At 38.1% G+C, this 23,416-nt stretch overlaps 1 protein-coding gene across 2 annotated transcripts in view; it reads left to right on the top strand.

Annotated features, from left to right (window-relative positions):
• LOC129771090 (uncharacterized) overlaps positions 1-23,416 on the top strand; it is an 86,779-nt gene that overhangs the window by 57,561 nt on the left and 5,802 nt on the right. For both annotated transcript variants that reach the window (XM_055774415.1, XM_055774414.1), the window contains 2 exons: positions 11,589-12,169; positions 12,237-12,474. In XM_055774415.1, coding sequence (XP_055630390.1) covers positions 11,589-12,169; positions 12,237-12,474 — 819 coding nt within the window. The remainder of the gene's footprint in view (positions 1-11,588; positions 12,170-12,236; positions 12,475-23,416) is intronic.

Below are 23,416 nucleotides of genomic sequence, written 5' to 3'. Positions count from 1 at the left end.
TGTGAATTCGAATGTTTTCATTCAAAAATGGAGATTTCTAAAACCGGACAAACCATGATCATTTTTTTGGGCAAACCATGATCAGAGGTGGTCAAACCATAATCATAATTCTTCTTTAAGGAAAATCATTAAAAAAATAAAAATTTGAATAATTTCAACACCTTATGGTAGTATTAGCAACTAGAGACTTGGGGCTTTTCAACAAACCCAAACTCGTATCGATTATGTGTGATTTTCATGAAGAAAAATCGATTTGCATTTACTAGTTGCGTAAAAACACCCCAAATTGGACAAACCAAGATCATTTACCCTAAACGAACCCCAATGCCGCCAGCGCGGATATGTAAATGTGTTTTTTGAAAAACATTCAACTGATCCATGGACTCAACAAGAACAAGATTATTATACGAATTTAATTTTGTTTTTGTTTACATGAAAAGTGGTGACGCGAATGCAAATCAACAAACTGCATCGGGCGAATACTTGCGTTTTTTAGTACAAAACGCAAGCATTGACAGCTGATAAGAAGCAACACACAACGCGGCATTCTGTTTCCACCTTTATAATTATTCTATGTTTGCAGACTACATATAGTCAAAAAAAATCGATCTGAAAGAATACATGAGCCGACATCGGAGAGCAGCTGGTGCCGTAGCTGCTATTTATGTCACCCGGAATATTTCGAGGCACTGGCTATCGTAGTTGCTGACTTCAGCCTACGAGCCAAATCGCGAGCAGGAGAGATTTTCGATATACTGATGCGACAAAGAGACCTCGATTATTTTCTGAACTCGACTTATGTCTCTTTAAGGTTGTGTAGCCATTAACACAACATTAAAATGACGATGCCAATTATAATTTACGCTCCATTGCACTATGGTCCAGGAGGTGCATTTAAGTGGAAATTAGCATCTAGAGCTCGACAGTGATTCTCTAGACAAAAACTGTCTTCGACAAAGTTATTAAATATAATAGAGCGCTCATTTCTATGTTATCAAAAATAGGGTGACCAAAATTGTCGATGAAATGAAAAATCTAACTTTCTTATCTTTATATATAGAGGTAAACATAGTTCGACAATATTGTAGCCCTGGTTATTTTAAGTAACTTTGTGGAACAATATTTCTTTCTATCTCTTCAAATAACCGATATAGCGCTTTTTCTCTAGGTTGAGTTAGGGTTACCATGAAAAAAAAGGTTTTTTTGCTCTATGTAAATAAATATGTAAAATTCTACATCAAAACTGTCTTCGAATGACTTTTAGAGCTTTCCAATCCACGCATTTTACGGTGCATAACTTGTATGTATCTTAATTCTACTCAAAGTTATTGATGTTTTTCCCCCGAAAACACGACCTTTTCATTTGCTTTCATTTTTTTGGGGCAAACATAATAAAAGAATATTGATGGCATTTTAAAGAGCACATTTGATTCTACATAAGGTGTAACTTCCAAAAGAGTGTTATTTTTTGTATTTGAGTAAATTAAATTTGAAATTATGAGTTTTTGCATATAAATGAACAAGTTGCAATTTTTAAATGCATATAGTAAGCGTAGACTTTAAAGCAGCATCACTTCAGTTCAGTCTTATAGCCATTCAACATGGAGGTTCAAAGAAGACACATTTTTGTTTTTGTTTTCGGTGGACGAAATATAGAAGACGTTATACAATTATTACGAGAAAAAGGCCAAGGCCAATTGTGTTTTGAGTACCAGAAATTGCCTGAAATGCCAGATGCTGAGCCAAAGGGTGAAGCGTAACCGTGTTCGGGAGATTACAGAAAAATTTTCTGCTGAAGAACTGGGCTTCGCACCAGCTTCGGATCCAGTATTATCTCTTAGTAATAGACAAACACCAGAGTATTCCGATCTTCTGATTCCGGAAAATGCTAAGCATTTGATTTTGTAGTTTTTTATTTGTATGATTTTTATTTATTACTATGAATTTAATTCCATCATAACAACTAAAACAGGTTAATTTGTACATACGAAAGATTATAAAAATAAATTTGAATAAAACAATAGGAACAACAATAGTTTGGTAAAATAATGTCATCAATCAACTCATCGCCAGTAAAATATGTCAATATATTACTAAAAAATAACACGTCGAGCCCCGAGTTGTTCTTCATACGGTTTCTATTCAGGAAGCATTTGATAATTTGTCGGTCCCCACTTTTCTTTTTATACAATAAATATATTTTATTGTAGAAAAAGAAAATAGTCAGAAATTTTTCTCGTAATAATTGTATAACGTCTTCTATATTTCGTCCACCGAAAAAGGAAATCAACAATGTGTCTTCTTTGAACCTCCATGTTGAGTGGCTATAAGACTGAACTGAAGTGATGCTGCTTTAAAGTCTACGCTTACTATATGCATTTAAAAATTGCAACTTGTTCATTTATATGCAAAAACTCATAATTTCAAATTTAATTTACTCAAATACAAAAAATAACACTCTTTTGAAAGTTTCACCTTATGTAGAGTCAAATGTGCTCTTTAAAATGCTATCAATGCTATGTTTTATTATGTTTGCCCCAAAAAGAACGACAAGTAAATGAAAAAGTCGTGTTTTCGGGGAAAAAACATCAATAACTTTGAGTAGCATTAAGATACATACAAGTTAAGCACCGTAAAATGCGTGGATTGGAAAGCTCTAAAGATCATTCAAAGACAGTTTTGATGTAGAATTTTACATATAAGAGTTAGAGCAAAAAAAAACCTTTTTTTTTCATGGTAACCCTAACTCAACCTAGAGAAAAAGCGTTTTTGAAGTGATAGAAAGAAATATTGTTCCACAAAGTTACTTAAAATAACCAGAGCTATAATATTGTCGAACTATGTTTACCTCTATCTATAAAGATAAGAAAGTTAGATTTTTTATTTCATCGTAAATTTTGGTCACCCTATTTTTGATAACATAAAAATGAGCGCTCTATTATATGTAACAACTTTGTCGAAGACAGTTTTTGACCAAAATCCGGATTTTTAGCGTTACGTTATTTGTGCACGACGCCTAACGGTGCTCCACAACTGCATGAGTGCAGAGGGTTGTGAAGGTTCTATGAATTTGAGAGAATAGTGTTCTAAAGTTTCATTTCTTATAAAATTGTCAGCTACAGAAATTCAAATAAGGAGAAATTCTAGTAAGGCTTCGTATCAGCTACCTGATTTCCTGCTTACTGGTTATGTAAAAGATAATTAAAAACAAAACAATTGAAACATCAATTTCGTTTTTATTTTATCCTCGCATTCCGATTGATAATACTTCTGAACATTTGAGGACTCATTGTGGTCGACGACTTTATTCAGATGTAAATCGGCGAGGCATTAGTACAAGAATTCAGCTTCCAGCGGTTTAACAGTCAATATTGACATCTTCTCCATCGATTTGCAAAGGTATTTTACGAGTGAATCATGTCTCGTAGGTTCTCCTGGACAAATTGTTTGACCATGAACCGAACGGAAATCAAAAGCTTTGTGCTACCATTTGTTTCTTTTCCTTGTAGTTTCGCGTTCACCCCCAGCTGCCGGAACAGTATTCAGCGCACAAGATGCTTCGCCGGAACTATCCGATCGTTTTTTGCTGGCAATCATACAATACAAAATTTGCGTTATTTAAGCTGTTGAGTTTTACTGTAGATGTAGTTATAATTTACCTTATCTTGCGGATGTGTTTCCAAAAATTTTATTGCTTCAAAATACGACCATGATGGAACTGCAGTAGATGCTTGTGATAGCGTATTTATTCCGCGAATATATTCCTCGCGGAGGGTCTTAGACCTTCTTTCCATCACTATCATTCTTCCACTACAAAATAAAACCATAAAAATGATGTCTTAATATTTGAAACAATGTTTAGCTGCAACTTACCTCCTTGTTTCTGTGCATTCAATATATCAGTCCAATTTTCTTCCTATGCGTGGTTGTTGTTATACAGTCCTTCGACCAGAGGCACTCGTTTGTTTCCACTAATTCGATAAAATTTGTTTCAAACTCGATTTTCAACAAATCTGAGAACGTAGAAAAATGTTGTTCATGTTGTGTGCACGACATCGATTGAATGTTGTTAAAAACAGCACATTGACATATTCAACGCAAGCAGTTTAGGTTCACAAACGTCAGGGTTTAGTACAACGATGCTAATGGTGCGACGCATCATTGTGGACGACTATATGGGAACACACATATTCAAAATGAACTGTCAAAGCACAATTGTCGCGACGCGACGTATAACGCGACATTCTGGTCTCACCTTGACCTTTTCAAGTTTGGAACCAAAAAATTCAATGAGGCGATGAGGCTGAGTACTTATCGGACCGCCCTCATATATCGTCCCGATACCCAGCTTCATCGGACTTCCACCATTTACGGTATCTGAGCGATGGTTTGTTCCTATTCTGGTGTGAACCCCATCGCTTAATGGTCTTGCGAGAATTTGAGGTGAGATCTGCACCTGGCCTCTAACTTAAACTGACCAGACGTCCCGCGTCTCAGGATGTCCGACTCCCTCGCTTTAGGGTGGAGCCGACAGTATGAGGAAAATAAGCAATTTGCTTGACGGCTCTGCTGCTGCTATCCAACAGCGTTGAATCATTTTTGAAGGAATAATAAACGTAAGATTCAAGAAAAATTTGTTCCATTGAATAATTTTTTGTAGTTTTTTTTCCATCGCCATCTAATAGTAGTCGATTTCTTCAATGTATACGATAACACTAAAATCGTAGAAAAATTGATTGGAAGTTTCAAGCATTCCATTCGGTAATTTGAAGAAAATGGCAGAATTCGAATCGTGCTTACCATGCTTAAATGCTCTGACTAAGCGAGTTTTTTCAGGCCTTAATAAAATTTGGACCACCGAAAAATCACAGCCAGGTACCGATACGTTGAAAGAAATAATACAGATCAGGTTTAATTGTAACACATTTTAAGAATTTCACGAATAAATGAGACTCGTTAAACTATGACTTATGTTCGTATAACGTATATACATAACCTTTTTTGTGTTTAGCGTTAGACCTCTGACCATCTGGTCACTTTACTCTTGCTCAAAGTGGTAGTTCCCCTTTTGGAAGTGCTACTACCCTCGAACAATTTTCTGGACCAGGTGATTGGCTTTAATTTGATATGTCTATCATCTGTAGTTCCAGTAGTTCAAAAGTTACGAGTTTTTGAAAAAAAAGTCATTTTTGGAAAGGTACGAGGAAAAATTGATTTTTCGAACCATCGGTTAACTTTAAAAATCATAACTCAAAAACGAAAAATACGCCTCCCTGGTATCGACATGTGTTATGTGAAAAATCCTCAGTTTTCCAGAATAAATATTAAAAAATATAGCGCCCTTGGTCCCGAGACTAAGAAAACAATAAAAAATAAATACAATCAATAATAACGAAAACAGAATTCGAATTTTCTGCAAGCGTAGTATTTAAAAAAAAAAGACCAGCTGATTGGACCAGTTTTAATTTAATATGTCGATGATCTGAATCGGTCCGGTAGTTCAAAAGTTATGAATTTTTGAAAAAAGTTATTTTTGAAAAAAGTTATTTTTGAAAAAAGGAGGGAAAAGTTTATTTTTCGAACAACACTAAAATGGAAATGGTCACCCTAATAAAAAATAAAAAAATAAAAAATTATGTTTTACGATAAAGAACAAAACTACCATTTTTCATGAAAATTTGAGAACCACTACATCGGTTTAGCATTGAATGTCTGTATAGACATGATAGAAACTTTCACAAAGACGAAAAATCTAGTATATGTACAATAGGGTTCCAATGAAAATGGTCGCCTCGAATTTCAAATGTTACCCCATGAAAAATTTTCACCACCTCGGAAAAACACCCTATGCAAAATATCAGCTCAATCGTACTTAAGGTGGCGCAAAGCGGTCAAAGTTTGAGTTTTTTGAAAATCGAAAAATCACCCAAGGGGGGAGTAAAGGAAATCGGGGTTTTTTGATGTCAAATGTCTTGAAATTGCGTGAAACTTCGAGATCTAGTGTCATCTCGAGCATTTTTTGGTAAAAAATCGACATTCTGGGACTTCGGAGTACGAAACGAAAAGTATGGTTTTGGGTGCCAGTAAAAAAAAGTTATCTCGATTTTTCATTCGGATCTTGCTACGAAATGTTGATTTGCACGATAATATACTCTGTGCAAAATATTAGCTCATTCGGATTTCATTTACTGGTGTCACAAACGTTAAAATTTGAATATTTTTTTTTTAAACGAAAAATCACCGAAAATAGAGGTTTTAAAAAAAATGTTTGGATGACAAATGTCTTGAAACTGCATTGATCGTTGAGATTTACAGTTATCTCGAATTTTTTTTAGCCAAAAAAAAAGTTTGAAAATTTTTTGGAGATGACACTAGATATCGACGTTTCATGCAATTTTAAGACATTTGGCATTTAAAATTTTGTTTTCGAAAACCTCGATTTTCCCACCAATTTGGGTGATTTTTCGATTTTCAAAAAACTCAAACTTTGACCGCTTTGCGCCACTCTCCCTTAACACTTGAACTACCAACCGGTCAAAATGACTGGTTATATAATTTGTTCGCAAGATTTTGCATTGAAATTCATTTTTATATTTTTTGATGATGTTATGACTTTTTCTAAATTCATGTATTGATCAATATTATGAATTATTTTGGTTTCTCACTTCCAATTTTTCTGATATACATATGAGATATACCTATTCATACCGACCGGTCAAAATGACCGGTCGTGATTTTTAATGTTTCTAATTCCAAAATTGCTTAGAAACAACGTCAATCTGCCACTACGGTGTCAGCCAATCAAAATTTCGGGAACAATTACTGCTCCTAAGCCATAAAAATTGGGATTTTTTTATAATTTTGTAATATTAGGCTGTCAAAAAAGTCCTGCTGTATTTCCGCGAGGTGTCGTTGTAAGCGCGTAGTTCTAGTTGCATTCATTGTATCGAGTCATACTATAGCTTGTTGAAAATGCATTTTTGCGCGCTATAATATAGTCCTTGACAGTGTTTTGTTTGGTTAAGTCGTTCGTGAGTTATAGTGTCGCAAATATGGAGCAAAATCCGACATAGTTTACAGTACTACTATGACAAAGGCAAAAATGCATCTCAAGCTGCCAATAAAATTTGTGCAGTTTATGGACCCGATACAGTTTCCATTTCCACCGCACAACGATGGTTTCAACGTTTTCGTTCTGGTGTAGAGGTCGTCGAAGATGCGCCACGCTCCGGAAGGCCTGTCGTCGAAAATTGCGACAAAATCGCTGAATCAGCCGAGAAAGACCGGCATAGTAGCAGCCGTAGCATCGGCCAAGAGCTGGGGATAGGTCATCAAACCGTTATTAACCATTTGAAGAAGCTTGGATTAACAAAGAAGCTCGATGTATGGGTGCCACATACGTTGACGCAAAAAAACATCTTTGACCGTATCGACGCATGTGAATCGCTGCTGAATCGCAACAAAATCGACCCGTTCCTGAAGCGGATGGTGACTGGCGATGAAAAGTGGGTCACTTACGACAACGTGAAGCGCAAACGGTCGTGGTCGAAGCCCGCTGAAGCGGCTCAGACGGTGGCCAAGCCCTCATTAACGGCCAGGACGGTTCTGCTGTGTGTTTGGTGGGATTGTCAAGGAATAATCTATTATGAGCTGCTTCCCTATGGTCGAACGCTCAATTCAGACGCCCGAACATATCTAGAGTTTAAGAGGACGTAACAGATTCAGGAGAAGATTTTTCTGATATCGATCAAGATGTTCATGAAATCATACACTGAAATTTTACCAGCATCTGGAATATAGATGATCAACCCTATGAAAAAATGTTTGTTTCCTCGGAGAGCAATAGTAACGAGAATCAATTTACGTAGATGAAAATTTGGATGAAAATGACCGTTACATAGCTATAATTTATGCTGATGAAAATATCTGCACAAAAAGCTGAATGCACTCCAGGAAGGGTATAAATAAACAGCATTTTCAAATCAATCATTGGAGGGTAAAGTGTGTGTGTGTGTGTGTGTGTGTATGTGTGTATATGTGAAACTACGTAAGTAACGGGTGTTAAATAAAAAATGAGAATGTTTTCAATCACGTATAAAAAAAAATTTTTTTTCATCGATTTCAGTATTTTTTATTAATAACATGATGTATTTTCTTCAAAAAAATGTCAGTGAATGTTTGAGTAAGGGCCGTGGTCTGCTGTTCGACGCAACTTTGTCGCGATGCTCTCACAAGAACGTTGTACGGCACTTACGTCCATTTTCCGGATACAATTCCGGATTCTTGTAGTCAGTTGCTTCGTGTCCTTGGCCCTCCAATTGTTTTTATACACTAGGGCACTGAGTGAGCCAAAGAAATCCTATATTGGGCGGCACTGGGGCAAGTTTGTTGGGTTACGATCTTTCTGCACGAACGGTATCTTTTTCTCCTCAAGATACGCCAGCGTCTTCTTGGCGTAATGGGAAGACGCCTTGTCCGGCCAGAAGACGTACTTCCCATCCGCGTGATGCTCGTTCAGGAACGGCAGCAGGATTTTATCGAGGCACTCTTCTCGATAGATTTGTTGGTTGATTGCCAGAACGCTCGGCTTAAACCAAGTCTTTGAAATGCCCCGGTCGGAAATGGCGATGTACAACATAACCTTTTTTTCAAACTTGTTGTTGGTGAGCGAAATGACCAATCGAGACACCCCTCAACTTGATGTATCATCATCATCGCGTGGTAGCAATGATACATCGATTGCTACAAACCAAAACCTATATATATTGGTCGCTTTCTATTACCATGCAGGATAAAATTTTGTAGAATCGTTCAGAAGAATTTACTGTGAAATTTAATGAATTAAATATAATTATGAGGTAGAAATTAATGTAAGAAATAAAGTTATTAGTGGATTATTAAAAACCGTGCTTCATATCGTGAAAGAAGTTTCGCAATCCAACGGAATCGGCAGGACTGCATCGGGGATCAACCTTCATACTTTAGCGGGACATTAAACATCATCCAAACGGAATCCAATAGGCAACCCAATCCAACTATCGAACACTTGTGCTTGAACTTGTATTTCACTTCAGGCGGTGTGGATGACTTGTCGCTGGAGTAGTAATTATCATTTCCTGGAATATGCGTTTTGGACAGCGGAAAATAGCTTTCGTCGTCCAGAACGAAAGACGTCCCGCGGTATTTTTGGTCATCCACCGACACTGTGATTTAACCGTCTCAATCTGCTCCTCCGTGTACTCCGGCGACCTCGTCTTCTTCCTGCAGACGATTCCTTCCATATTGAGGGTCCGATGGATCAATACGTGGCAGCAGCCATATTTCCGACCGGCGTCACGTAGGCTGGTTGCGTCCTTGTTGTCAAACAGCTTCTTTAACGATGTCTTCCTCTGTTTCGTCATTATCGTCACCGGACGACCACTTCCGACCTTCCGCTCTACGTTCAGGGAACCCAGGATACGATATACCGTACTGACAGGTACATTTTCTTCCTTAAAATGTGCCACCGTGAACTTTTTTCCTTGCTGGAAATGCGTTTCGTAGAACCGTACAATGCATTCGCGGAGCACGTGTTGTTTCGACGCCGTCTTTGCTTTGACTAAATTCAAACTAGCAAAACCAAACACGCCTACTGTTTCTAGGGAGCCCAAAAAGCAATTTTCTTGGAGAAAGAAAATTTTACGCTCTTTATTTGAGTTACTGAAAGGTATTGAAAAAATTCTCATTTTTTATTTAACACCCGTTATATGTGTGAGTATTATCACTCCTTACAATCGTCATACCCACAAACCCATGAAAACGGAAGTTACGAATCGTTCATTTGGAGGGTACAGTGTGCGATGAAGTGTTGCTCTGAATTACTCCAAACTTTGATCGATCGGCTGGAAAAAAACAGCTGAATGTATCAATATGAAATGTTCACAGGAGTTTTAGGGATAAACTATGCTGAAAATTTACCTACTAACAATCAAATTTACTGCAATATTTGCAAAATTACAGAGGATTTTCTAAAACGCTATAAAAACGTGATTTTGACACTTTTTTAAAATTGATGCAAAAAATTCAAATTATTTTTTTCGTCAAAGCAATAAATTAACTTTATGCAAAATTTATTGGAGTTTTCAAAACTATCCGTTTGCGATGCGATAATCATTTATTGAATTATTTATCATCAAGGATTAAGGGGTAACTTTTCATTCAAAAAAATATCTTTGTATGCAAAGGTCCTACATGAACGTTATAGGAATCAAATGAAAGCTGTTTAATCAGGTAATTGGATTTGATATTGAGTCGGTTTGCAAAAAAAAAATGTGTTAGTCTACAAAAAGTTTGAAAAAACAGAAAGAAATCGATTTTTTATTACTTCCTGATATTTTTGTCCACTACATCTACATACACCCAGATAAAAATATGTACATAACATATTTCAAAACAAGAAAGTTTGAGCTTCAAAATGATATACATTCCATCTTCATACGTTGACTTTTCAAGAAGTTACAGCATTTCAAAAATCACTTTGCACTTTGCCCTCTGTTTCTCTAACTTTTCTGTCGAGGGTATATTTAAATTAAAATACTATATTTTATTCAAATAGATGTATTTATCATGTACTTGCAATATTAGAATGAAATATATTTTATTCTCTGTATTTTTTTTCGAATTTTGATGTTTTGACAATGTTTAGTTAGTCAAAATGACCGGTTTGGTAGAAATAGGTATATAACAACTGTCGGCAGTTCTAGTGTTAAGTTCGATTGAGCATATGATGTTTTTTCGTGGTGGTGGACACTTTGTATAGGGTAACTTTTTGAAATTTTAAGGTCGATTTTTTTCCATATATTCATTGGCACCCTAATGTACAACAATACTTTTTGAACGACAATATTTGAATCGCATAGGAATCTACGCTTAGAATCATTCCTGATTAATAAAGGTTCCATACCTTTGCTTTAAAATTGGATTTCCTGTTTTTTTTCTGTATGATAGTGGCTTTCAACACTTTTGGCTGGTTCGTCACTTTACTTACGTTTACTTTACTTACGGATGTTACCACTACGCCAGATCGCCTCCTTTGTTTTTCTGTGAGAAAGTTTTGAAAAACTTTTTCCTAGTATTTCTTCCATTGAAATTTTCAGGATATGTATGTGAAAGGATTTGAAATTTTGACAATTCCAGTTAAGGTTGAGTAATTCGACTAAAACTTGGAAAAGCAAACCTTGGTTCCCCGTAGCCTTCCGTTCATCTAATTACCTACATATCCGGAAATGCAATAAAATTATCCGGTAAGTTATGGTTGCCCTTAAAAATAAACGCTCGCTATATAATACAAAACTTCTAACATATCGAGGATTCACATTATACAGTGAGCTTCAACATTTTGCTCGAAATGCTTTATTAAATATTTTCATATCCAACAGATATAAATTTGATTTGCTATTATCAATTCAATAATTTCCATTTTATTTCAAATTATTTCTTTTCTGTCGAAATATTTTTCAAATGATTTATCACTCTTTTGCATAAAAAATTTGTTACATAAAAAAGTATTGCGACTTCAATTCACACCTACCACATTCCCGTACTTGCAGCATCCCTCCCAGCTACAGCATGAACTCTCCGGGGGTCTCCCAGTGGACCGTAAACGAGAGTAGCATCGCCACCCAGACGACGCAAACCGAAGCCTACTGGGCGGACCGGGGCGATTCGTTCGACTCTTCCAAAAGCTACTCGCTGGGATCACGCAATTCAACGCTCAGCAAACACCACCGCTCCCGGAGTGTGCCCTCGATGAGATGTGCCATCTGCCGACAGAGCCACCAATCGACGATTCTTCGCCCATCGGAGAGTATGCATTACACCCCGAGGGTAACCTTCCAGGAACCATCGCACAAGATCCGTGGATCGCTGCCCGACCTCAGGCATGACTGTAACTGTCCGCGGAGGTACGGGGGACCTTCGTTGTACAGAATCCACGGGGATTCCGGTGGATCGACCGATAGCTTGCTTGAGGAGGCGGAAGACTTTCTGAGGCGTTCCATCGAGGGGAACATCATGCTGGAAGATGCCGGAGGTCACTGTGAACCTCCGTTGCCGCCACCACCACTGCCACCGCCACATGCGGTCGCAACGGCCAAACATCGCAGATGTTCGGAGAATGATATTCAAAGAGGTAGCAGAGAGATAGGGAAAGGAAACTCAATAATGGTATCATTATAATGATTTTCATAAATTTCCAGATTACATTCCTTCGAAACACGCGCTGCCCTTTCTGCCAAAGACCGCCAAATGTCTCAAGCCTGGTCACCTGGCGAAAGTGATAGCTCGAAATGGTCGTGTTGTGGTTGGTCGGGTGCGCTACATTGGCCCGCTGGCGGGCAACAGTGGTGACCCAGATGAATACTTTGTTGGCCTACAGCTACCCAACAATCTGGGCGATTGTGACGGATCGATTGATGGAAGGAAGTTTTTCGATTGGTAAGTTATGAATTTTTATTATCATTTAAGGAAATTTTGAACTATGAGTCAGCTTCGGGGTCAGCAAAATAGAAACATCCGTCGCCGCCAGCTATTTGCCTAATCCGTTTGGATACGTTAGTTCTGGGGCAATCGATTTCAGGTCCTGGGAGGGTTAGTTTCTCCAGTGGTTTTGTTGTTGTGAATTCACCGCCAACACGGCGTTTCAGAGTAAAAATCTCCTTCAGCTTGGAGGGTGTTACAAACGAGGCAGCTTTTGGAACTAGAGCGAACTTCTCCTCGAAAGAAGCATTCAAACCGCAGGACAAACAATGAGCACTACTAGCTTTTTCTTTCAGAGCAACACCGGCTGCCATTGGAGAGATTTTTGTCCCCGAATTGTAACCTGGTTCCAGTCGCTTCCATTTAGTCAGGATCTTGGCCTGTTGTGTTTTGATGTTCTCAATGGAATCGTTATTTGCTTTTCTTTTCAAATCGCTCTCCAATTCGTACGCTTTCGATTTCAGCAGCTGCTCCTGTTTGAATATTTCTTCATGCAGGAGTGCTATGTAACGGCTAAACTCCCGCTGCACGAGGTTGTAACAATCGAACGTCACATACTTCAGTAAATCATCAGCCAACGCTCTCAGAGCTAGCTCCCGTTCCATAACATCCTTGTCCGCTTTGCTAACCGAAAAGTGGTTAATCTGCTCCGTAACCGTTTGCAGCCCCGTCACGAACTGCTTCCGGTCCTTTTCTATACACCTTATTTCACACTTCACCCCCCTAATTTCGATCTCCAGCAGATCCAACTGCCGAGCGACTTCCTCAAACTTTATGTCGTAATCCAGCATGGTCAGGGCCAAACACTCCAAGTCCCCCTCCATCTTGGCGAGTTTCTTCTCCTGTTCACACAGTCGACTGTCCAGCGCGTCGATCTGGTTCATCATTTTTGCCATCGTTTTCAGATCCTCCTCGCGTTTAGCTCTCATATCCGCCAAGCCTACCTCCAGCGCTTGCACCCGCACGAGGTAAGCCTTCAGCAGGTTCAACACCTGGTGCACTTCTCTCGCCATTTGCTCCGGAGTGAGCCCCGCGTAATAGGCTTCGATATCGAAGCCATCGCGGTCAGCCAAGCCGGACTTGCTAGCGATGTCCGCTAGTAGAGTTTTCGATTGCGATAGTTCCACGTCAACCTCCACATTCTGCAGTCCCAGCTTGACGATGAGGGCTCGAAGGATTTCGAACAGCAAGCGCACGTTAACTACCCCGATCAGGGGAATTTCGAAGGCAACATCCAAAAGGATTCCCAGTTTGATTCGGCGAGACTCGGCCATATTGTGCTTGGTACGGTTTGATACTGTTTCTACGAATGTGTCACACGCAGAGCTTAGCCTACTATAAACTTTTCCAGTAACTATAAAGTGTAGTAAAACGAATTCCGTTATTTTTAACATTAAATGGCATTAGTAATCCCGTATTGTATAAATACAATTAAGTCGCACCTTCAATTTCATGCAAAACTAATGATTTTTTACCACACATAAGGGAGGAACGGGTAAGACCGACAAGTGGGGTAATATGGATATTAGAGTGCCAATGGATGTATGGGAAAAAAGTGACCCTCAAATTTTGAAAGCGAACTTGATTAAAAATGTTGATTCCCACGAAAAACTATCCTGTGCAAAATATCAGGTCTTCAAAAATCGGCTTTTCAGAAAAAAACACCATGTGCCGAAAAGCCAAGTTTTGACAAAAAAAAAATTTCGAGATAACAGTAAATCTCGACGTTTCATGCAATTTTAAGACATTTGGCATCAAAAAACTTTTTTTGAAAACCCCGAATTCCTTTACTCCCCTCTTGCGTGATTTTCACGCTTTAGGTTTGCCTAGAAATTCTCGATGGGACGCACGTGCACACTTCTGAACGGAATAGCTTTACTGTTTTCGCCATCACGGTTAAAGTTCGACTGATAGTGTTCCGTCTGCTGGGAACTTGGGGTGGACTGTATAATTGGTTGCTCCACTCATGGAGACAACCGGGTGCCTGGAAGGAACCCTCGTGTTGCTCACGTCTTACTTTTCCGGGTGGGAGCCCCTTGTGGATCCGCTCCATGCTCTGAAAAGAGCATGTAAACTCTTTCGGAATTGGTTTAAGAAAACTTGGGATTTGGCCTTTGAGTAATGCATAGTGAGAGCATGGTGGTTTTCAAGTGTATTTATATTATGTACATTTTCTCGCTACATTTGCCACTTATTGGCACTGGTAGTTATGTAATTGGTGTTTTGCTATCGATTGCTGATGCTGCTTCGGCTACTCTTCCCGCTGCTGTTGGTTGAAGATATTCTTTGCTCCTGTCGCACTTTTGCGATGGTGTGATGGTTGCTTCTTTGTCTTGTTGTTTGCTTCTCCCATACTGCACTCGTTGAAATTAGACTGTCCTCTGCGCGAGCTGTCAATTTTTTTCTGCTGACTCATGGATTATTATGATTTATGCACGGCAGTGGAACTTCATACAAATCACTCGTCGAAAAGTGTCTCCTTTTTCACCGCTTGTTTACATCGACGAATATATATTTTTCCACTATGTTTCGTAGGAGAGTGTATGCATACTGACAGATTTCTACTACGAAGTGTTTAATGAAGGATGAAAGGTGGGAATGTTTATGTTTATATATGATTTATCGTACGATTTAATTGAATGCATAAAAGATGTCAACAAAACTGGGGTTAAGCACCTTTTTGAATTAGAACAAATATTGATAAGAGATTCCCAGCAATTATTGATGTTTATTGCGTGATTTGGTTACTATATAAGTTGTTTGAAACGAAGGTTTAGTGTAATGATTTCATTTTGAAGATTATATTCACAAACATACAAGTATGATTAATATAAATTGCATGTATATGATGCGCCTGCCAGCCCATACATGCAAACGTGGAGGCGGCATGCATACATCCTAGAAAAACTTAAATCGTATAATTATCGTTTATATTACATCATATACCCCATATACATGTATATGGCCTCCAATTTCATATGCATATGCCAGTTATACACATCATACAAGTAATGTGTCTTGGATGTATGTATATCGCCTCCAATTTTAGATTTTTGACATAGGACTACGTCTTACATTAAGGGTACCAAATTAGAAAACAGGTCACGTTTTTATGAAATAAAGTTAACGTTAATAACTATTTTTTCTACGAACGGACTTAAACGATTTACATACCAATCAAATTGGAAATTTTCTTAGATTTTTTTGTTTGATCACAATCCCATAGTCTGTATATGGTTTAAATTGATGAAAATTGGAAGCATTCCCATTTTCCCATACATTTGTTCTGTCCGTTTGTGTGCTTTCCCGAACAGAGCTGTCAATAACGGGTATCTTATGCAGCCGCTATAACAGAAACAACGAAGGGGGATAGCGGAAAGAGAAAATTTGCGAAGTAAACTCCACCCTTGCATAATAAGTAAGCTGTCGCTAGCGTATAAGTATTGCATCTCCTCTGACGAAAATTCTCAGAATCTTTCTGTACCCGAAACAACAAAGGTCGCTTATTCTGCTCGTTTTGTGTTCAATCTTTCCCCTCGGGCTGTGAACGCTAACGAATATTTCACTTGAAGTGCATCTGGCATTGCAATTAACACAACCGTCCAAGTCATGGCAAAGAAGGCGATAAAAGAGAAGAGTGCAAATGATTATAGGTCGCTTCTAAACATCGATGTATGGTTTTTCGTGTGTTGCTCGTTTTCGTTGCACGAAACATAGAAACTTAGAGAAACTTTGTTGACGGTTTTGACCGAGAGTCGAGAAACGATTTTCATAAACGGTCATTCTCGCGATGTTTCATTTTAGCACTGCAACTGTGTGCATCTGTTAGACGCGTGTTTGATGCTTGTTGAATGACGATGCACTTCTTCTTTTTCTTTTGAATTATAGACACGTGAAACTCAGACAGTTCATTCGTCTTTGATGGCGATGCACGGAAGATGCCTCTCGTTAATATTCAGTGCAATGCGTGCATTGATATAAAAAAACAAATTGCGACATATGACCAATTAGTGTATTGTTCTCGCAAAGGCAAAAAATGATCGTTGCTTCTCGAAATGATTCTACAAAACTACGCAAGCCATTAAACCTTTTCAAAGTCCCCGGAACTTTTTACTAAAGAGTTATTTATTAAATTTCGACGTATTCGCAAATAATATTCGAAATGATAAACCATCAAATTTCAAATGAAAAAAGATTGCGTAGTCCTATGTTCTAAGCGGTCGTATCTCGGATACAGCCCCTCGAATTTTTTATGATTGAATGTTTGCTGGGCAGGCCCGAAGGCAGTTTTAAATTGTTAAAATATGAATGAATATTTTTTTTATTTGATTACTCGAAACATGTAGTACTGAACTTTATTTAACCATTTCTATATAAATTCTGCGATATTTCCACCAAAGCACAATAAACAAACAGTTATGACATATCCGATTGCAACTCTTTCGTATCATATGTAAGATCCTTAATTGCCCTAAAATCATATTTCAGATAGCCATACGAGATAGCTGCGGCTTGATAATCCAAACAACCGGAGTTCAAATCCCATCGGAGCAATTTTACAACCGTCGACACCACTCATATCAAACATTTATATCCCTAAAAGTCAATTGATTAATTCCTTTTTGTACAAACATAAATGTTTATAAAGGTTCTATATACATACAAAAATGGTGATTCCCCAGGCCGAACATTTTACTTTAATATTTTCCGCCATTTTTTTTTATGGCAGTGATGTATCGTATATTCGTATGACAACAGACTTATTATGTTATTAGGTATTGCCTAATAACCTTGCATGTACAGTAGTGGGACACAAATAATTGGACATTTTCATCTCTAATTGGATATTTTGTAAACATCGAGTTTGGTACCCAAAGTATGGCCCCAGATTGAAAGTCGCCACCAGATGTCGACATTGTACCACTATCATCGTGAATGTCCAATTACAGGCCAATCACCTCTAATGCGACACTGAGTATTGTCTCGGTATGTCGAGGATTAGATGTAACTTACTGTATATGCTATTTGGCCGCATATACCACCCAAAATATCAGATATTCGATGCTCTATATACGATTTAATGTTTGCTGGGTTGGCATACTTGGCAGCTTGGTTTGTCAAGTTCATAATCTCATGTTTACAGTTTTGAGTTAAGTGCAATTGGATGACGAAGTTGAACTAATTTATTTTTGTCACTTTGTTTATCAGAACGCAAAAGACCAGCAAACAGATAATCTTTCGTTCTTAAAGGTTAAAAATAAAAAAACAACTTTAATTTTCACTTTTCTTGAAACCGGAAATATTCAGACTTAAAAATAATTTTTAACGTAATATTCCAAACATACACGTATTTACAAAAATCTATAACAAGTATTATAATTATCAAGAACGTTTTCCGCCAATCGTTTTTTGATTGTCTGTAGTAAATCGTATATACGCATGACAATAGTCGTACTTGATGCATGTATAAGTCGTATATTCATCCATCCAATCATCGTGAATACTGTTGCAAGTGGAAAATAAATGTGTGCGTTGCTTATGATGCGAACATAAATAACAATATAATACAGTAACTTAAATTTAATACAACATGCCGAGGCACCACTCAGTGTCGCTTTGGAGGCGATTTTGGCCTGTAATTGAACATTGGCGATGTGAGTGGTACAGTGTCTACGTCTGGTGGCAACTTTAATGTGGCGCCATAATTTGGGCCCCGAACTCGATGTTTACAAAATTGTCCAATTGAACGTGTCACATTACAGGTCTGTCCAATAATATAAACGTCGCATTAAATGTAACTTACTGTATATAAACAATATTTATTCCCAGCTGTTTTGAGGCATCTCGAACAAATTGACAATATCATTCAGTTGTCAGTGCAAGTCGGAGTAATTTTTAGAGTGTAAAAAAAGTTCACTGTTTACATAAAAGCAATCTCGAATCGGTCCCATTTTTTTGCTTGAAGTTCTATCCCCTGATTGATGTTACATGGGTAGTTTCGTCAGTGAGTGTGAAGGTAATACATGCAAAAACAAAAGGTGTTTGTACATGGATGAGTTTTGATTTATGGAAGATGATGCAAATTAAGGACAAACTTCTTCTATATAAAAGTATTAGTAAAATAAAAGTAAAAGAAACCCTCTTAATACCTGCGTTCGGGATCAATTCGCGCATATATCGAAAAAGCTTCAGAAAACAAAAGAGCATGCCAAAAGATCATTCTACAGGAATCTGTTTCGTGACCCAAACCCCAAAAATATGTGGAGAATTCTCGATCAAGTGCTAGGACGGACTAACTATGAAAAACTAGAACTTGAACACTGTGGGCTTACTGTGAATGATCCGAAAGCAGTATCTGAAATTTTCAATGAGTTCTTCAGCGAAATTGGACCCAAACTCGCCTCTAGCATCCCAAAATATCGGGGAATCAATAAGTTTGGAAGTTTAAGACCCACAAAGAACACAATCTTTCTGAGACCCACAAATAAGCAAGAAGTACTTGTGGAAATCAAAGATCTGAACTGCTCCAAGAGCTGTGAACCAGATGGTGTACCAGCAATATTTTTGAAAAGCCACTATGGTTTTTCGGCTGGTTTATTAACGGAAGCCTTTAATGAAATCATCGATACAGGAGTTTATCCGGAATACCTGAAAATTTCTCGTGTAATACCAATCTTCAAATCTGGATCCAAGAAGAACCCAAACAATTATAGACCTGTCTCAGTCCTATCGGTTTTTAATAAAATCCTGAAACGGCTTATCGGAACTAATTATCTTGAAGCGAACGATTCTTTTTATTATTGCCAATATGGGTTTCGTGCTGGATCAAGTACTTTCACTGCAACGAGCGAGCTTGTCGACGACATATATGACGTAATGGATAATCGTAAAATAGTAGGAGTTCTGTTTCTGGACTTTGCATTTGACACTATTGATCATGATAATTAAGGTATCAGAGGAGCTGCGAACAGGTTAATACAAAGTTACTTATCCGAGAGAAAGCAGTATGTCTTGGTGCAGGAAGCTAGCAGTACACACAAACACATGTCAGTCGGAGAACCACAGGGTAGCAACCTCGGTCCTCTTTTATTCTTGCTTTATATAAATGATTTGCCGAACCTGGGCTTGCACGGAAAACCTAGACTCTTCGCAGACGATACCCCAATTTCATACACAAACACGGATGCTAACCAAATCATCACCCTAATGAAACAAGATTTAGAAACGCTTGAACTTTTCTTCTCTGTGAATCTGTTGTCGCTGAACCTCACCAAGACCAAATATATACTTTTCCACTCGCCTCGTCTTACGGTCTCTCGAAATCATGATCTAATCGTCAATACAATAACGATCAATGAAATGGACAGTTTCAAGTATCTCGGACTAACGCTAGATTCGACGTTATCTTGGAGTAACCATATAAAAACGCTACAGAAGGCCATCAGTACCACTTGTGGAGTGCTCTGGAAAGTATCTAAGTTTTTGCCTTCAAAGCAGCTTATACTACTCTACCACGCTTTTATACAGTCAAAAATCTGCTACCTAATCTCTGTATGGGGTGCGGCAAGTAAAACTAAGCTCAAAACAATCCAGACGGCTCAGAACAGATGCCTGAAAGTTATCTATAAAAAAAACCTCAGCTATACTCAACTATAGAATTATACAGAAACTCAGCGCTCTCTATATTACCGATTTCGGCTTTGCGTGAGTTGCAAGCCTTACTTCAAATGCAGAAAATCCTATACAACCCGATAGCACTTCACAATCAGACATTCCATCGCACAGCACATCGTTGTGAAACGAGAAACCCTCCGACTCTCGTCGTAAGCCGTCCAAATACTGAATACGGAAAGAGGTTTAGCAGATACTACGGTAGAACAAGGTACAACGCACTTCCCATGACCATGAGGTCAGAACGAAACCCACAGATTTATAAACATCGCCTGATTAGTTGGATAAAATATCACATCGCCAACTACATTATTTAGATCGATTTAAAACAGTGTGTCGTTGCTATCGCACTATTACGTTATCAATAATACCGCAATTTCACACTTCTTTTCATCCGCCTCCTATCGCCTAGCAACACTGTCACATTCCACAGCTACTCAATCAACTCCGTCGTGCACCATGATGCCACCAACCATAGTTCCGACTAACACTACTACTGTTGCCACCAAATAAAGGGCGAACACGAAATTATTGCGACACATTCAACAGGGCATACCTTTTATCCATTGGGTAAAAAACAACCAAATTTTGCACACTTTCTCATTGATGTGTATTATCTACATGCTGTCAAACTCGAAGTCGTGTTTTTCGATTCAACGAAAATGGACGTGAACCAACGCGAGTCGAGAGAACAAATTCTTTCCAAACACCTGCAATTTCCTGACCTGTCGCACCAGCAGTTGGGAAAAATGTTGAACATTCACCATTCAACCGTCTCCAGAGTGTTGGAGCGGTTCCAGGAGCGGTTGACGTTGGACCACGGCAAAGGAGCTGGAAGAAAACCGGGACTGAGTGACCGGAGAACAAAAAGTCGGAGGGAAAGGTGAAGCGGATGATTAAAGCAAATCACAACGTCTTAAGTCCAGCTCAAAGAAGAGAGCTGGACTACATACCTACAAGGTACAGAACTTCCCAAACCGCGATGAGCGGCAACAATCGACGGCTAAAACTCGGGCACGGAAGCTCTACGAGAAGATGCTGACAAAATATGGCTGCTGTGTGATGGACGACGAAACGTATATAAAAGCCGATTTTAAGCAAATTCCGGGGTTGGAGTTTTTCACCGACAAGAGCAAGTTCGATGTGGACGACAAATTTAAGAAGAAGAAAATGTCGAAGTTCGCCTCCAAATATCTCGTTTGACAGGCCATCTGCTCTTGCGGACTGAGGAGTGAGCCTTTCGTGACAAAGGGCACAGTAAATGGCGAGATCTACAAATCTGAGTGCCTCGAGAAGCGCCTTTTGCCGTTCTTGCAGCAGCACGACGATGCTCCGCTATTTTGGCCAGATTTGGCATCATGCCACTATTCCAAAAGTGTCCTGGAGTGGTATGAGGCCAATTCTGTCCATTTTGTTCCAAAGGACACGAACCCGCCAAACTGCCCGGTGGAGCAGTACTGGGCAATAATGAAGCGGGAACTTCGGAAGAGCAAGAAGACAGCCAAAGACGAGAAGGACATGTTAAGAAAATGGAAAAAAACTGAGAAACTGGTACCGGATGACACTGTAAAGACTTTGATGGAGGGCATCAAGCGAAAATGCGTTCAATTTTACACTCAAGGCTCCATCGATTAGCTTTTCTTTTGATTTTTGAAGTAAATATATGTATAAAACTACCCTAAAATTTTGGTTTGATTCTAAACATTATAAGAAAACTGGCATGACATTTTCGGTGTCGCAATAATTTCGTGTTCGCCCCTTATTGAATATTGTACCGCCCGTTTTTTTTATTTTGAAGTGAATGAAAAGAAGAGAGGTTTTATGCCTGTTGGATGAATTATCTTGAAAGGAGATTACCTCCACTAGGCTTTCCTACTCCAAAATGAAATGTAAATGTAATAATGATAATAATAACAACAATAAAAAAACCCATGAAAAATCGGCAATTTTTGTCCATTTTTTTAATGCAAACGTTATGACAAAGAATACTGAGCAATGGAGAAAAGGGAAACAAAAACCGAAAATAATACATGATTCCGCGTGTAGATGTAATTTTTAGAGGCTTTTTGAGTGGTTTAATTTCAAAATTCCATTCATTCCTGGTTTGTGAGTTAACAGAGATGCGTCATTTATGTATAAAAAGTCATTTTTGGAAAAAGGGGGAAAAGGTGATTTTTCGGACCACCATAAAATGGAAATGGCCTCCCTGATGAAAAAAATAAAAAATACGGGTTTAATATTTTACGATGAGGAATAAAATTACCAATTTTCATGAAAATCCTGCAATCACTATATCGGTTTGGTATGGAATTCAATTTTGTGCTTGACCCCTTCTCACCCCCACTCAGTGTGAATAAGAGATTCTTTCGAAAATATTGAAATTCGAATGGAAAAAAATGAATGTTCAAAATCAGTAATGACTCATCTGGCAAGACTTTTAAGAATCATTCTATCCAATATTTACAATTTTAGTAGTTATGTATAATGCTGGGCATGAAATTTTTTCTGAGGTTATTTGATGGCAAATTGCCATCAAACTTTGATAAACTATTAATAACTATTTGTACTACAGTTAAGTATTATGCATTGGAAGTTGTGGAAATACGTCTCCTATTAAACGGTTTACAGCTTTGAAAAATATTCGCAATATTTGTCAAGATATTACTAATAGTAACTTTCTCCATGTCTCCATCGACGGTACATAAAACACCTATTAGATATAGAAAAAATAATTTTCAAGTATAATTTTCATTTTTGGCTATATCTGACAATATAAATATATCATGTATTTGTCGGACCGTGCCGGTACGTATCTGTTACGCTACGTGCCGGAATAGTATAAAATCGTCTTTATTCTGTTCAACGACTATCAACTGTTGCACAGAATGTTGGCACAGAACTGCGCGAGTAGAAATATTTCCTATCGATCGATGCAAATATCTCTGAGAAATGGCGAAGCTTAAATTGCAGTAGTTCCTCTCTCATTGCCTTGAAAATTGAAACGCTGAACCATCACGACTTTAATGCGCGGTTTTGCCGCTCGAATTGTTGGGTTGGGGGATAAGCTGATAGCGTTTTCATTTCTTTCATTTTACAACGATTTGTTTGCAGTTTAGCAAAGGGTAAGTATTTATACGATAGAACTATTTCTGCTCTACAAAATTATGCTAGTTGTATTTTTGAGTTATTTTATTTTTTTATTAGTTTTGAGACTTAGAAATGGAATATC

This window comes from Toxorhynchites rutilus, chromosome 2, assembly GCF_029784135.1.
Source record: "Toxorhynchites rutilus septentrionalis strain SRP chromosome 2, ASM2978413v1, whole genome shotgun sequence".
Classification (NCBI taxonomy): domain Eukaryota; kingdom Metazoa; phylum Arthropoda; class Insecta; order Diptera; family Culicidae; genus Toxorhynchites; species Toxorhynchites rutilus.
This window is presented reverse-complemented; position numbering and strand designations above follow the sequence as displayed.